This window comes from Lynx rufus, unplaced genomic scaffold (genome assembly GCF_022079265.1).
Source record: "Lynx rufus isolate CCGP_SWC_20201006 ecotype Redwood Valley unplaced genomic scaffold, mLynRuf1.p SCAF_2, whole genome shotgun sequence".
Lineage (NCBI taxonomy): Eukaryota > Metazoa > Chordata > Mammalia > Carnivora > Felidae > Lynx > Lynx rufus.
Window position 1 is genome coordinate 137,013,655 of NW_025814834.1, and position 17,533 is coordinate 137,031,187.

The window sequence follows — 17,533 nt, forward strand, 5'->3', positions numbered from 1 at the left end:
GGGGAGGGGCAGAGAGAGAGAGAGAGGGAGACACAGAATCCAAAGCAGAAACACAGAGTGGGGGAGGGGCAGAGAGAGAGAGAGAGGGAGACACAGAATCCAAAGCAGGCTCCAGGCTCTGAGCTGTCAGCACAGAGCCCCACACGGGGCTCGAGCCCACAAGCTGTGAGATCATGACCTGATCTGAAGTCCGATGCTTAACCGATTGAACCACCCCAAGTCTATCATATTTAAAGATCACCAGTGTTACTTGGGCTCATGACACTTCCCATTCCATTTCACCAGTCTCTTGTGCTTAGGAAACTCTAAAGCCTGACTTGATGCTCACTGCCATTTATTATTTAGTATGTACCAGGCGTTATGGTAAGCAAGGTGCATTAGGGTTCTTATGAAGATTAAGTGAAGTAATTGATGAAGTGTTAATTCTGTTTTACAAATGAGGGAGCTGAGATTTAGGTTAAAATAATTCCTAAGATTACACAGAAGAACCTAGATTTGTATTCAGATCCAGCAGAGTCTGCTTCTAAAACCACTATGGCATAATACTATAAAATTATTTTGTAAAGTTTTTGTTATGAAAGTCATGTAGGAATACTATATACAAGACTTGTGTATACTGGCGTATTTGGTGATATTAGCTGATTCGGGAGTGATCTGCCCTAGATTTTTAATAACCCATTTTTAATTAACAATTATGTTTGCTTGTTTTTGTTTTAAAGAGTGAACCAAGAGGGAATCCAGAAGTGTTAACAAATTTATTGACATGGAAAGATATTTGTAATATTTAAAGAAGTTAGATTATAAAACTGCACAGTGTGAGCACTTTCTAAAAAAAAATCCGTGTATATAAAAAGAGCAAAATGTTAACTCTAGGTCATAGCTGTCATCCTTGGCTACCCTTCGGATCAGTTGGAGAATGCTCAAATGCCCTAGTGCCCAGGACATACCTCATACTAACTGTAAATAAGACTCTCTTGGGGAGGGTACCAGGCACCAGTAGTTTTTAAAGCTTCCTAGGTGATTTCAATATGCATAGTAGCTTGAGAACCACCATCGAATTTTACCTCAGTTCTGTTCTGAACTGTGGTAGAATGATAGGGCTTTTTATTTAGTTATTTATTTTATGTTTTTGAAATTCTGTTATAATGGGTGTTTATGACAAATGATTTTTTTAAAGTGTAAATTTCAAGATAACCAAAAAATCCTTGTTACTAGTTTTTTAGAGTTGTAGTAATTTATTCATAAATGAGGATTATTTTCCTTGTTGTCATTGAATTAGATAGTAGTATATTTTACAATTATTATTCAAATCTACAAGTTACATATACCTTTAGAGGGATATCCAAATCCTTTTTTAAAAAATCAATACTAGAACTTTAAAATTATTAAAGGTATTTTTAAAATATTTTAAACATCTTAATTATAAATAACCATAGTGGGCCAACTTCTCTTTTTTATGCTGCATCATTTTTTTTCTTTCTGTAGGAGCTCCAGCGGGCTAAGCAAGAAGTCCTCTCTTTGCGAAGAGAAAATTCTACCCTAGATGCTGAATGCCATGAAAAAGAAAAGCATATTAATCAGCTACAAACAAAAGTGGCTGTTTTAGAACAGGAAATCAAGGATAAGGACCAGCTTGTTTTAAGAACAAAAGAAGCATTTGATACAATCCAGGAACAAAAGGTCTATTTAAACATTTTTGAAACAAATTGATGATTACATTTACAAGTGATGCTTTTCTTAAACACAAGCATCTTATTAATTATTCATGTTTTTAAAAATATGTATCAGGTGGCTTTAGAAGAAAATGGTGAGAAAAATCAGGTACAACTAGGAAAACTTGAAGCTACAATAAAATCATTATCAGCGGAACTTCTTAAGGTTCGTTTTTAAAAATAACAGAATATTAAATTTCATTGGATTAAGTAGAGATATACATATGAAGCTCTTTTACAGGCAAATGAAATTATCAAGAAGTTGCAGGGGGATCTGAAAACTTTAATGGGTAAATTGAAACTGAAGAATACAGTAACTATTCAGCAAGAGAAACTCTTAGCTGAGAAGGAAGAAAAATTACAAAAGGAACAAAAGGAATTACAAGATGTTGGACAGTCTCTCCGAATTAAAGAGCAAGAGGTGGTGAATATTTTCTGTTTTTGCATGTGTGACTATTTGCAAAGTTTAACAAACTTTCTTAGATGTAGATTTTAAATTTCCATTTTGTTATATTCGAGAATATCTTTGACTCCCCCCACCACCCCCCCCAACCTTTCAACAGAAGTTAATGTGTTACAACCTGAAAAGTTAGTTATCATGACTCAGGTACCTTGAGTGTTCATATATATGTACCGTATATGTGTATATACATATATAGATACACAGTTACACAGGAGAACTATAATTCATTCTATTTAATAACAGTTAACAGTAATCAGTTATTAATAGAAATACGTTTCAGTTTTTATTTAATTTTTATTATATTTATGAGGATTGACATATTTCAGGTATGCAAATTACAAGAACAATTAGAAGCTACAGTTCAAAAACTTGAAGAAAGCAAACAGCTTCTAAAAAATAATGAAAAGTGTAAGTATTTTAACTTTTTTTTAAAAAAAAAAACGTTTTTTTAACGTTATTTATTTTTGAGACAGAGAGAGACAGAGCATGAACGGGGGAGAGTCAGAGAGAGAGAGGGAGACACAGAATCTGAAACAGGCTCCAGGCTCTGAGCTGTCAGCACAGAGCCCGACGCGGGGCTTGAACTCACGAACCGCAAGATCATGACCTGAGCCGAAGTGAGACGCTTAACCGACTGAGCCACCCAGGCGCCCCTTAACTTTTTATGTAAAAGAAGTTTGTAACTGTACTCTTAATCTGAAAATGTTATTTGAATTCATAAAAGTCCAGGTAGATCAAGATACTGCTCCATACAGATAATTTCTGTTTTAAATATACTGTCTCCATGTCTTTGCTACAGTAACTTATGTATCAGCTGCCCTGTAAAACAGTTACCATTCTGAAGAAAACCATATTACATGTGTCAGTAACCCAAAATTAAGTGTTGAAAATATTAACGATAACTTAAGTTCTTCACTGATTAAAGTTCTTCACTACACCTTGTTTAATTGCTGTATTTACCTAATAGTAACAACATGAATTATTTGAAACTAAAATATAAGATCAAGCCTATAACATTTTCTCAGTGTTTAGTATTGGTTATCAGATAAGAGTGGGAACTTTAAGTAAGCTAAGATATTATTCTAGAAATGAAAGCCTTGAAAGAGATCCTTGACTAGCAGAAATACATGTTTTGGATTGTAATAGGTTAAGGAGTTCTATGTGGTGGTTGCTCAAATAAGAGTCTTTAATGACAAAAATTTAGGTAAACCTGTAGTCTCCTGTGATATAAGGTAATCTTAAAGACTTAACATTTTAAAAATCTCAGTATAATTTTTAAATGTTTAAAGTAATTAGAAAAAAATAATCAAAATTCTTTATCTTGTTTTGTTCTTTTATTTAAGTAATCACATGGTTAAATAAAGAACTAAATGAAAATCAGCTAGTGAGAAAGCAAGATGTATTGGGACCGTCCACCACTCCGCCTGTACATTCGAGCAGCAACGCAATCAGAAGTGGGATTTCTCCTAATTCTAATGTGGTAAGATTTAAACTAAGGTGTGAGCGGTCGTTGGGGCGTCTGGATGGCTCAGTCGGTTAAGTATCTGACTCTTGATTTTGGCTCAGGTTATGGTCTCACGGTTCATGAGTTCGAGATATGTGTGGGGCTGCAGAATCTGCTTGGGATTCTCTTTCCCTCTCCCGTTTGTGCGCACGCGCATTCTCTCTCTCTCTCTCTCTCTCTCTCTCTCTCTCTCAAATAAATAAACTTTAAAAAAAAATGATGTGAGTGGTCTTAGTACATTTCCTAAAACAAAAATATTCCCAGACTGTGAGGAAGTTTCCATGACGTCAGGTGCCGGTACTAATATGCATATTTCAGGTATGCAAATTATAAGAACAGTGAGAAATGGGATTTAAACTTTAAAGAGTCCTACAGTTATTAGCACAGTTATTATTAGAGTCCTGCAGTTACTAGTCCTACAGTTATTGGAAGTGTGACATATAGGTATACTTGCTCTTAGCAAAGAGGCTATTTTTCAAGGGCACACTTCTTTTTTTTTTTTTTTTTTATTTTTTTTTTTTTTAAATTTTTTTTTTTTTTTTTTTTTCAACATTTATTTATTTTTGGGACAGAGAGAGACAGAGCATGAACGGGGGAGGGGCAGAGAGAGAGGGAGACACAGAATCGGAAACAGGCTCCAGGCTCTGAGCCATCAGCCCAGAGCCCGACGCGGGGCTCGAACTCACGGACCGCAAGATCGTGACCTGGCTGAAGTCGGACGCTTAACCGACTGCGCCACCCAGGCGCCCCAAGGGCACACTTCTTTTTAAGATTGTATTCATATAGAAATCACTCATAACTAAAGTAATGCCACATGTGCTGAAAAGCTTACAGTATTCCCGGGGCCTTAAGAAGGGAGAATAGGCTTTGGGCTCAAGTTTGGAACTGTGACGGATGGAGCCTAAACTGAATTCTATTTGAAAAACAGGAGGTGGGGGGGCAGAGAGAGAAAGAAGTGTCCTTTTATCAAGCTTGTCAGTTCTAGATTCCCGAAGGAAGTAGTTAGGAAATATAAGCTTTCTAGCTCCCAGTACCAGGAGCTTTTTCCTTGCAAGAAATTAGGGGAAACAGAAGAGCAGCTCCTTATGTCTGGGAGCTGGCTTGCTGCTATCAGCAACACCCTGGTGTTGCTAGGAGAGCTGTCCTGGCACTCACAACTAGGCATTGGGGCTCTCCTGTTGAACAAACAATATAACAGAAAATCAACATCAGGCAAGGCCACTTTGTGACTGACGGATCAAGACAAAAACAAGACCACGTCATAATCATGTCAGACCACAATTTTAAAAAAATCATTGTCAAGCCACAAAACTACACAAGCTTTCTCCTATCCTGGCTAATGTGATTGGTTGTTGCTTCATTACCAATTATAGTTTTGGCCTTAGTACATTCTTCCTGACTTACAAGGTTTATTTCAGATAGTCACACATTTATCCTTATTTACAGATAGCATCCAACCCACAACAAAGCCACACTTTATTAAACTCTCCCTTAAACCACCTAACACATAAGTCCAATAAATAAGTCCCTTTAACACCTTCATACTGCCACATCCCTTTTACTAGGTTCCCCACAGTGTGCAGTCTCCATTGTTTGCAAGGAGCAGTAAACCCAGGGTGTAACCTAAAGATACATTTCTGGTAGTTTTTGGTTGGAGAGCACTGGCAGAGGATTTAAAATGTAAATACTTAATTGAAGTTTAAATCTATCCCAATAAATCAGGTAGTACTTAATCAGATAGTACTTGATGTTTAAAGAGAGGAATGGATTTTTGCTAAATAGAAAAAGGTGTAGAAAGAAGTGCCCGCTGCTGAATGACAAACTTGAAAAAATTTGATAGGCTTGACCTTCATGACTTTGTAAAAGGTATTTTTTGTCATGTAACCACTGATGTACATAACTGCTTCCTAAGATTTGTGTTTCAGTTGCGCTCTTATAAAAATAAACTATTTTCATAACATTGGTTAATGGTGGTGTCACCATATTGAAAATCACTGACACAGCCAGTTATTGTGTCAGGTAGTCCATGTAAGAACATGTCTTGGGGTCCGTGGGTGGCTCAGCTGGTTAAGTGTCTGACTTCGACCTAGGTCGTGATCTCACTGTTCATAAGTTCAAGCCCCATGTCAGGCACTGTGCTGTTTATACTCATTTTGGTGGAAAATTATTTTTATTTTATATCTGATTGGCTTATTGAACTGTGACTCCATCCTTCCAGCATCCCTTTTTTTAGGGAATGGAAGGCCTGTAGGGAACCCAGGTGTTCAGAGAGGTTTAGAGAGGCCGCTGTTTGAACTCCGTTCAAAGCCAGATCCAATGGTTGACTTTGTCAAGCTTGTATAGCCACTCTTTAAAAAGCCTTAAGGTATCCTAGCCTCATGCTATGTAATAAAGCAGAGTTTTGGTGTCCTGATAAGATTAGCCTCTAAGATAGTAATTATTATAACAGATGCTGACGCCTCCTGGATTGGCAAATACTAATGTCTCATCCTTAACCTTTTTTATGTTTTTATTTTTAGGTTGATGGTAGACTTACTTACCCAGCCTGTGGGATTGGTTATCCTGTCTCCTCTGCATTTGCGTTCCAGAATACCTTTCCTCATCCTATATCTGCCAAAAATAACATCCATCCAGTTTCAGGACCAAAGGTAGACACATTAATACCTTTTTGAGGCAAGGTGTAGCACCTTATTAAATATTTTTAATTTTAAAAATTACCTTAGCCTTTGATCACTTGCTAAGTATTGAATATCTAGTTCATTCTTATAGGAAATACTATCTGCTCTATATGGTATTTCTTGAATCGCTGTAATTTATAAAAAGGTAGACATCAGTATGCTTAAACTTGATTCCTATTCAACCTCTTTCCATTTTTATTCATTCTGTATTTAATCTTTTACAACTCTTAAACTTAACTAGGATTATTGACTTCATACTATTGATGTATTAACTATGGTGACCTTTTTGGATCCTTTTGCTAGGATTTAAAGGTCTGAAAAGGCAGGATTATAGCATATTCTACAATGTAGTTCTGGCAACATCTTAAATAGCATAGGGCTAACATTTCCTCAAATCTGATTTATTTGCTGAGACTTTTTTCCTACCCGCTTGAGTTCTTCATTGTCATTGTTATTACTAATGTCTTAGGTTTATATATTGTTTTCATATGTATAATTTTATCTTCACAATAATTTCATCCACCAGACCAACCACTGATTCCGTTTCATTACTAACTTTAGGTCAAAAAAATTTTTTTTTCCTAAATCTTGGGGCGCCTGGGTGGCTTAGTCGGTTAAGCGTCCGACTTCGGCTCAGGTCATGATCTCGCGGTCTGTGAGTTCGAGCCCCGCGTCGGGCTCTGTGCTAACAGCTCAGAGCCTGGAGCCTGTTTCAGAGTCTGTGTCTCCCACTCTCTGACCCTCCCCCGTTCATGCTCTGTCTCTCTCTGTCTCAAAAATAAATAAACATTAAAAAAAAATTAAAAAAAAAAATCTTGAAGACAAACTTAAAAAAAAATTTTTTTTTTTAATGTTTATTTATTTTTGACAGAGAGAGACCGAGCATGAGCTGGGGAGGGGCAGAGAGAGAGGGAGACACAGAATCTGAAGTAGGCTCCAGGTTCTGAGCTGTCAGCACAAAGCTGGACACGGGTCTCGAACTCACAGACCACGAGATCATGACCTGAGCTGAAGTCGACACTCAACTGACTGAGCCACCCAGGCGCCCCAAGACAAACATTTTTGAAAAGAATATTTTATAAAATAACTGAGGACTTTGAAATTGCTATTATAAACGCTTTCTCAAAAGAAACCTACGTGGCTTAGTCGATGAAGTGTCTCTTAATCTTGGCTCAGGTTGTGATCTCACTGTTCATGAGATCAAGCCCTGTGTCAGTCTCTGCACTGACAGTGTGGAGCCTGCTTGGGATTCTCTCCCTCCCTCTCTGCCCCCTGCTTGCCTGTGTGCTCTCTAAAAATAAATAAACTTACAAATAAACGCTTTGTTAAATTAGTTTTGGGCTGCTCTAAAAATAAGCTGCCTGTGTTGCTTAGGCATATGCTTTTTTGCCAAAGCCTTATTAACTGTCATCTGGAGCTATTGAGAATTCTCAATGAAATGAGAACTAAACCTGAGTTTTATGCTTAGAATATCATTATGTAAAGAGTATTTAGATGCACTTAGGTGGCTTTTCTTGCATTGCTTGTTAAAGAGCATTAGATATGTGTGTTCAGAGGATTACTATTGTTTTTTTACAATGTTAAGTAACTCTTGTACTGTTCATTAACTTTATTTGTCCATATTTTATTTTTAAATTTTGATTCCAGTATAATAAATATAGAGTGTTATATTAGTTTCAGGTGTATAATGTAGTGAATCAACAATTCTATGTATTACTCAGTGCTCATCAAGATGTACACTTTGGGAATGCAAGCTGGTGCACCCACTCTGGAAAACAGTATGGAGGTTCTTCAAAAAACTAAAAATAGAACTACCCTACGACCCAGCAATAGCACTACTAGGTGTTTATCCAAGGGATACAGGTGTGCTGTTTTGAAGGGACACATGCACCCCAATGTTTATAGCAGCACTATCAACAATAGCCAAAGTATGGAAAGAGCCCAAATGTCCATCGACGGATGAATGGGTAAAGAAGATGTGGTGTGTTTGTGTGTATACCACAGAATATTACTCGGCAATCAAAAAGAATGAAATCTTGCCATTTGCAACTACATGGATGGAACTGGAGGGTATTATGCTAAGTGAAATTAGTCAGAGAAAGACAAAAATCATACGACTTCACTCATATGAGGACTTTAAGAGACAAAACAGATGAACATAAGGGAAGGGAAACTAATATAAAAACAGGGAGGGGGACAAAACAGAAGAGAGTCATAAATATGGAGAACAAACTGAGGGTTACTGGAGGGGGTGTAGGAGGGGGGATGGGCTAAATGGGTAAGGGGCATTAAGGAATCTACTCCTGAGATCGTTGTTGCACTATATGCTAATTTGGATGTAAATTTAAAAAAATAAAAAATAAAAAAAAATGATGAAAACAAAAAAAGACTAGCGAATACTGGAAAGTTTCAAGGGCAAAAATAAATAAATGTATACCTAATCCTCTTCATTAATTTCATCCATCCCTCCTGACCCCCCTCTGGTAACCATCATTTTGTTTTCTGGTTTATCTCTTTTTTTTCCCTTGCTTGTTTTGTTTTTTAAATTCCACATGAGTGAAATCATGGGTATTTGTCTTTCTTTGACATATTTCACATACTATTATATCTTTTAGCTCCATCCATGTTATTTATTGCAAATGGCAAGATTCATTCTTTTTTATGGCTGAATAGTACTCCAGTGCGTGTGTGCGTGTGTGTGTGTGTGTGTGTGTGTGTGTGTGTGTGTGTTGCATCATCATGACCCTTTCATCTCTTGATGGACACTTGGGTTACTTCCATAATTTGGCTATTGTGTATAATGCTGCCATAAACATAGGGGTATATATATCTTTTTGAATTAGTATTTTCATATTCATTGGGTAAATACCTGATATTTACTGGATCATATGGCAATTTTCTTTTTAATTTTTTGAGGAACCTCCATACTGTTTTCCACAGTGGCTGCACCAGTTTGCGTTCCCAACAACAGTATATGAGGGTTCCTTTTTCTCCACATCCTTGCCAACACCTGTTTTTCCTTTCTTTTCTCTTTTTTCTTTTCTTTTCTTTTCTTTTCTTTTCTTTTCTTTTCTTTTCTTTTCTCTTCTTTCTTTTTAATGGTTTCTTGAATATTATTGTTTCTTCATGAATATCTGCATATTCAAGTGTGGTTGCATCTTGGGATCAAATTTTGTCTTGAGAATTATGATTGAATTGCTTTTTCATTTTTTTCTAACTTTTTTTAATTCCAGTTAGTTAACAATGTTATTAGTTTCAAGTGTACACTACAGTAATTTAGCAGTTCCATACATCACCACATGCTCATCACAAGTGCACTCCTTGATCCCCACCACCTATTTAACCCATCTCCCCTTCCCCCTCTCCTCTGGTAGCCATCAGATTGTTCTCTGTAATTAAAAGTCTTGTTTCTTGCTTTGACTCTCATTTTTTTCCTTGGCTTGTTTGTTTTGTTCCTAAATTCCATGAGTGAAATCATATGGTATTTGTCTTTCTCTGTGATGTATTTCATTTAGCATTACAATCTCTAGTTCCATCCATGTCATTGCAAAAGTCAAGATTTCACATTTTTATGACTGAATAATATTCCATTTTGTATATGTACTGCATCTTTATTCATTTATCAGTTGGTGGATACTTGGACTGCTATAAACATAGGGGTGCATGTATCCCTTTGAATTAGTGTTTTTGTGTTCTTTGGATAAATATCCAGTAGTTTGATTGCAGGATCATAAGGTGGTTCTATTTTTAACCTAAAAAAAAAAGTTTTTTATTTTGAGAGAGAAACAGTATGCGTGTGCATGAGTGAGGAAGGGGTGGGGTGGGGGGGGTAGGGAGAGATAGCATCCCAAGCACCCTCCATGCTGTTAACACAGGGCCCAATGCAGGGCTCAAATCCATGCTGTGAGATCAGGACCTGAGCCAAAATCAAGAGTCGGGCACTTAACCAGCTGAGCCACCCAGGCGCCGCTCTATTTGTAACTTTTTATTTATGTATTTATTTTTTTAAAAAAATTTTTTTTTTTTTATTTTTTTTTTTCAACGTTTATTTATTTTTGGGACAGAGAGAGACAGAGCATGAACGGGCAAGGGGCAGAGAGAGAGGGAGACACAGAATCGGAAACAGGCTCCAGGCTCTGAGCCATCAGCCCAGAGCCTGACGTGGGGCTCGAACTCACGGACTGCGAGATCGTGACCTGGCTGAAGTCGGACGCTTAACCGACTGCGCCACCCAGGCACCCCTATTTGTAACTTTTTGAGGAAATCCCACATTGTTTTCCATATTGCTTCTTTATTTTAAACAGCTTTCCAAGAAAATATATAATGTCCCAAATGAGGACAAGAAATACTACAGACTCTTTCCAGATAGTTGCCTAGTTTGTAGGAGTAATTATGGCTCAAAAGATTACCTTTCTTTTTTTTTTTGAATTTTTTTTTTTTAACGTTTTTATTTATTTTTGAGACAGAGAGAGACAGAGCATGAACAGGGGAGGGTCAGCGAGAGGGAGACACAGAATCTGAAACAGGCTTCAGGCTCTGAGCTGTCAGCACAGAGCCCGACGCGGGGCTTGAACTCACAGACCGCGAGATCATGACCTGAGCCGAAGTTGGCCGCTTAACCGACTGAGCCACCCAGGCACCCCAAAAGATTACCTTTCTTACTGTTCTTCTGGAATTGGAGAAGTCATTATAACAAGGGTATTCTTAGAAGCAAGACTTCTAGAGTTTCCTATATCATTGATTTTTGTATTCTTTTGATCTTGTATCCTCAACAGTTAAAAAACAAAAGAAAACGGTTTTAAAACACTTTGAGCTTGAATCTTTAACACATGAATATTTATTTGTGAATTGTATGCTTATACTACTATGCATATTATATACAGTATAGTTTACTGGTTAAGAAGGTGGAATCTGATGTTAGAATTTAAATCCTGTCTTTGTCAATGTGAATTGGTTCAGCCACTGAAACACAAAAAACAGGCATCTAACTCTTAATGCTTCAGTGTCTCTACTTGTAAAGTAAAGCAGTAATTTTATCTCCTTTACTGGGTTATTGTGAGGGTTAGGTAAGTTAATATATTTGTTTAGAATAGTGCCTGGGACATGATAAGTGATTTATTATTTTATCTATTAAATACTACTAATAGAATACTCAGAAATTAAAGAGTGAAATTGAAAGTATATATAAATCAAATTTATAAGATTTTCTTCTCCTACCTCAGTGCATGGTATTATCACCACCTACTTTGAGACCACAGATCTGGTTAGTCTGGTGCTAGCAGATATTGTGATTAAAACATCTTTTTAGTTGAAGTAAAAAGAAACCATTTTATTTCATGACATTGAAATTGTGATATATCTGGTGTCTTTAAATGTTACTGTTGGGATTTAGTACATTCAAGTAGATGCTTAACTGTGAGGATGTAAAATAAAATGAGTTAAATTAACATAAACTAGGCAAGAAACAAAATCATGCTGAAGGAAATAGAGAGGAGTGTTTTAAAAGATTGTGGCATGCTGGCAAATAGAACATTTGATAATGTCATGGTGTCTTGTTCAGTTGAGTGTCCTGACTCTTGATTTTGGCTCAGGTCATGATCCCAAGGTCATGGGATTGACTCTGTGTCGGACTGTGTACTGAGCATGGTGCCTGCTTAAGATTCTCTCATTGTCTTCCTCTGTCCCTCTTGCCTGTTTGCATGTGCCTTCTCATTCCACATATGAGTAGAACGAATGAATAAATAGCTTCCATTTAAAACAAATTTGATAATTTCTTAAGTAAGATAGACAAAATAATTTCTTTGTTTTTGAAGACAGTAGGCAAGGATTCATTCATTCAATAAATATTTATTTAATGAATTTTTACTATGGCCATACATTGTTCTAGTTGCAAGAGACACAGCACTGAGCAAGACAAAGTCCTTGCCCGTATGGTGCTTATGTTTTGTGGTGAAAACTCCATTATGATTGCTAACTAGAGTATCTTTTAAACAGAACTGTTATCAAGAAGATGTTTTTGATGTCAAAGAAAATGCTTGTGGTGAAATCACTTAAACACTTTCAGAGTGTCTCATTCTGATTCTTGTGTGGGATAAACCTTTAGGGACAAACATGATCAGTTTTCATCATTGAGGCTGTAATGTGAGGATTTTCTGCCATGACAAAGTAGCTATCTAAGATCAGATGATTGCTTTATCTTGATAATGTTTAGCCCACAATGTGTATTCAGAGACAGATTTTATCTAGAGATAACATTTCTCAGACTCAATACTTCATTCACCATGTGGTTCTAAATTAATTTTTGCTTATTTTGTGTTAACTATTTTAAAAAATAATATATGAGCATGGGAAGCTTCCTAATGTATAGGAGGATATACTATCTAAATGTCCCTCCCGTGGTCCCCAGTTTTCTCCTCAGAGAAAATCATTGTTCGGAGTTTTTTATGCTATGTTCCAAAAATGTTTAAAACATACACAGGATATATGTGTGTACATGTATAAATATGTGTGTTTGTATACATGAGTGTATATGTAATCATAAATAGTACATGCCCACTGTTCTGTGCCTTGCTTTTTTTCATTCAGTAGTAGTATTATGGAATAGGTCCATTTCTATGTATTAGAATGTTAATTTTTGTTATTTAATGACTTCTTAGTATTCCAGTATATGCAGGTACTATACTTAATTTAACTAGTGCTCTGTTAATGGATGATCAGGTTGTTTTCAATCTAGATATTCATACCGTGCTTCAGCAATTATATTTGAATATGTATCTTTATGGCCTTTTACCAGTAGATTTGTAAGATAAATTCTTATTTACTTATTTTCATTTTTTCTTTCTTTTTAAAAATTTATTTTAATTCTAGTATAGTTAACATATATAGTTAAGTTAGTTTCAGGTATATAATATAGTAATTCTGTAATTCTATTACTCAGTGCTCATCAAGATAAAGTGTACTCTTAATTTCCTTCACTGATTTCACCTATCCACTCATCCCCTTACCCTCTGGTAACTATCAGTTTGTTTTCTATAGTTAAGAGTCTTTTTTTTGGTTTGTCTCTTTCCTTTAGTCATTTGTTACTTAACTTCCACATATGAGTAGAATCATATGTTATTTTTCTCTGACTTACTGAACTTAGCATTATACTGTCTCGTTCTATCCATGTTGCGAATGGCAAGATTTTTTTTTTGAGCTGTATTCCATTGTGTATATATATATACACCACATCTTCTTTATGTGAGATAAATTCTTTTTTTTTTTTTTTTAAATTTTTTTTTCAACGTTTATTTATTTTTGGGACAGAGAGAGACAGAGCATGAACGGGGGAGGGGCAGAGAGAGAGGGAGACACAGAACCGGAAGCAGGCTCCAGGCTCTGAGCCATCAGCCCAGAACCTGACGCGGGGCTCGAACTCACGGACCGCGAGATCGTGACCTGGCTGAAGTCGGACGCTTAACCGACTGCGCCACCCAGGCGCCCCGGTGTGAGATAAATTCTTAAAAGTAACTGGGTCAAAGATAATTTTGTCTGTCTGGTGATTATGATGAAAATTAGTATTTCCCTCATTATTGTGAAACATCAGCTTTGTATTTATAGTTGGTTTCCTCATCTATAAAATGTCTATTTCTTTATCCATTTGTTTGCTTGAGGTGTGTAGCCCTTAAAAAATGACATCATAAGCATTTTTTATATATATCTTGGTCACTAGTCTGCTGTGGGTTTTATATGTTAACGTACTGTTTTCCAATTTTTGCCTTGTCTTTTTATTCTTTATGGTACTTTTTAAAGAAAAAATTAAAACTTTACTAAAGTATAATTTATATACCATAAAATTCTCCCATGGTTAAGTTTACAGTACAGTAATTTTAGTTAATTTATACAGTTGTGAAACCATTATGACAGTCCAATTTTAGAGCATTTACATGTCCCCAGAAGGTTCCCTAGTGCTTATTTGTAGTTAATCCACACTCTTGCCCCCAGCCCTAGGCAAGTACTGATCTGCTTTCTGTCTGTACATTTGCTTCATTACATTTCATATGAATAGAATCATACAATATGAAGCTTTTGTCGTCTGTAGTGTGTAGTTCTTTTAATTGCTCAATAGTATATCATTGAATGCATATGCCACCATTTGTTTATCTCTTCACCATTTGATAGACATTTCAGTCACTTTCAGTTTTGGGCTATTACAAATAAAGCTGCTTGTGATTGTTTGTGTATAAGTCTTTGTATTTCTCTAAGGTGAATACCTAGAAATGGAATGGCTGGAGATATATATTTCATTTTTAAGAAACTACCAAACTTTTCCAAAAGTGGTTGAACCATCCATCAGCAGTCTGAGAATTCAAGATATATTATATTCTTGACAACAGCTGGTATGGTGAATTGTTTACTTTTAGCCATTCTAATAGGTATATAGAAATCTCTTATTGTGACTTCTAACATGCATTTTCCCTAATAGCTAATGAAGCTGAGAGCATTTTTTCATGTGCTTGTTTGTTATCAGTGTATTTATTTTGGTAAAACATCTATTTAACCTTTTGTCCATTTTTTTTAATGTTTATTTATTTTTGAGAGAGAGAGCATGAGTAAGGAAGGGGCAGAGAGAGAGGGAGACACGGAATCCAAAGCAAGCTCCAGGCTCTGGGCTGTCAACACAGAGCCCGATGCAGGACTGGAACTCATGAACCACGAGATCATGACCTGAGCCAAAGTTGGATGCTTAGCCAACTTAGCCACCCATCACAAGTGCACTTCTTAATCCCCATCAGCTATTTAGCCTATCCCCTCACCCCCCCTCCCTCTGTAACCATCAATTCTCTGTAAATAAGAGTCTCTTAATTTGTCTCTCTCTTATTTTCCCCCCCTTTTCCCCCCCTTAAATTGTACATGTGAATTAAATCATATGGTTATTTTTCTTTCTCTAACTTATTTTGCTTAAACTCTCTGGCTCCACCATTTTATTGCAAATGGCAAAATTTCATTCTTTATGGCTGATATTCCATTGTATATATATACCCCATCTTCTTTATTCATTCATCAATCAGTGGACACTTGGGCTACTTCTGTAACTTGGCTATTGTAAATAATGCTTTAATCAATATAGGGGTGCATGGAATTATTTTCTTAATTTCCTTTTCTGCTACTTTATTATTAGTGTATAGGAATAACCGATTTCTGTATATTAATTTTATATTCTGCAATTTTGTCGAATTCACTTATTCCAATAGTTTTTTTGTAGAGCATTTAGGGTTTTCTATGTTTGGTATCATGTCATCTGCAAATTGTGACTATTTAACTTATTACTTACCAATTTGGATGCCTTTTATTTTTTCTTGTCTACTGTGGCTAGGACTTCAGTAGTATGTCAAATAAAAGTACCTAGAGTGGATATCCTTGTGCTGTTTTTGATCTGAGGGGAAAAGGTTTCAATTTTTCACTATTCAGTATGATGTTGGCTGTGAGTTTATCATATATGACCTTTATTATGTTGAGGTGTTTTCTCTAAACCCACTTTGTTGAAAATTTTTTATCATGAATGGATATTGACTTTGTCAAATGATTTTTATTTAGTAATTGAGATGATATTTTTATTCTTATTTTTGTTAAAGTGGTGTTTCACATGTTGATTGTTTTGCAGGTATTAAACCATCCCTTGCATCCCAGGAATAAATCCCACTCGATCATGGTCAATGATCCTTTTAATAATGTTGTGTGTGGTTTGCTGGTATTTTGTTGAGGACTTTTATATCCATGTTCTTCAGGGATATGGCTTATAGTTTTCCTTTTTTGTAGTGTCTTTGTCTGGTTTTGATATGAGGGTAATGCTGGTCTTATAGAATGTATGTTTTGAGGCTTTCTTTCCTGTTCCTTTTTTTTGGAATAGACTAAAGAGAAAATAGGTATTAATTCTTCTTTAAATGTCAGAATTCACCTCTGAATCCATCTGGTTCTGGGTTTTAATTTGTTGGATATTTTTTGGTTGCTGTTTTTTTTTACTGGAAATTTGTTCAAATTTTCTGTTTCTTCCTAATTCAGTTTTGGAAGATTGTGTATATTTAGGGATCTGTCCTTGTCTTCTGGGTTGAATTTGTTGGTGTATAATTTTTCATTTTAGTTTCTTACAATCGATTGTATTTCTATGGTGTCAGTTGCTACTTCCTTCACTTCTGATTTTATTTATTCGGTTCCTCTTTTGTTCTTGATGAGTCTAGTTAAAAGTTTGTCAATTTTGTTGATCTTTTCAAAGAACCAGCTGATTTCATTGATCTGTTCCAGTGTTTTTTTAGTCTCTGTTTCATTTATTTATTTGTGGTCTGATCTTTTATTTTTTTACTTGTACTGGCTTCAGCTTTGTTCTTTTTCTAGTAGTTCCTTTACATGTAAAGTTAGATAGATTGAGATTTTTTTCTTGTCTTTTGAGGTAAGCCTTTATCACTATAAATTTTCCTCTTTAGAATTGCTTTAGCTGCATCCTGTAGATTTTGGACTGGTGTGTTTTCATTTTATTTTACTTAGTGTATTTTTCTACTTCCACTTTGATTTCTTCATTTACCCAGTGGGTATTTAGTAGTGTGTTGTTTAGCCTGCATGTGTTTGTACTTTTTCCAATTTTTTTCTTGTAATTTCTTTTTTTTTTTTTTTAATTTTTTTTTTCAACGTTTTTTATTTATTTTTGGGACAGAGAGAGACAGAGCATGAACGGGGGAGGGGCAGAGAGAGAGGGAGACACAGAATCGGAAACAGGCTCCAGGCTCTGAGCCATCAGCCCAGAGCCTGACACGGGGCTCGAACTCACGGACCGCGAGATCGTGACCTGGCTGAAGTCAGACGCTTAACCGACTGCGCCACCCAGGCGCCCCTCTTGTAATTTCTTTCATAATGATTGTCAGAAACGATAGTTGATAGGAGTTCAATCTTAACATTTATCGAGACTTGTTTTGTAGCCTAAGAGATGATATGTCCTGGAGAATGTTCCACGTGTTTTGAAAAAAAATGTGTATTCTATTGGTTTGGGGTAGAATGTTCTGTATATATTTGTAAAGTTTATCTGGTCTAATATGTCAGGGTGCCTGCCTGGGAGGCTCAGTTGGTTGGGCATCCGACTGTTGATTTTTGGCTCAGGTCATAATCCTAGGGTTATGGGATCAAGCCCCATGTCAGGCTCAGTGCT

The 17,533-nt window shown here is 36.1% G+C and overlaps 1 protein-coding gene across 2 annotated transcripts in view; it reads left to right on the top strand.

The window, feature by feature from the left end:
* SASS6 (SAS-6 centriolar assembly protein) overlaps positions 1–17,533 on the top strand; it is a 59,030-nt gene that overhangs the window by 28,811 nt on the left and 12,686 nt on the right. For both annotated transcript variants that reach the window (XM_047082944.1, XM_047082945.1), the window contains 6 exons: positions 1,486–1,680; positions 1,789–1,878; positions 1,954–2,133; positions 2,502–2,583; positions 3,519–3,655; positions 6,199–6,327. In XM_047082944.1, the coding sequence (XP_046938900.1) occupies positions 1,486–1,680; positions 1,789–1,878; positions 1,954–2,133; positions 2,502–2,583; positions 3,519–3,655; positions 6,199–6,327 (813 nt within the window). The remainder of the gene's footprint in view (positions 1–1,485; positions 1,681–1,788; positions 1,879–1,953; positions 2,134–2,501; positions 2,584–3,518; positions 3,656–6,198; positions 6,328–17,533) is intronic.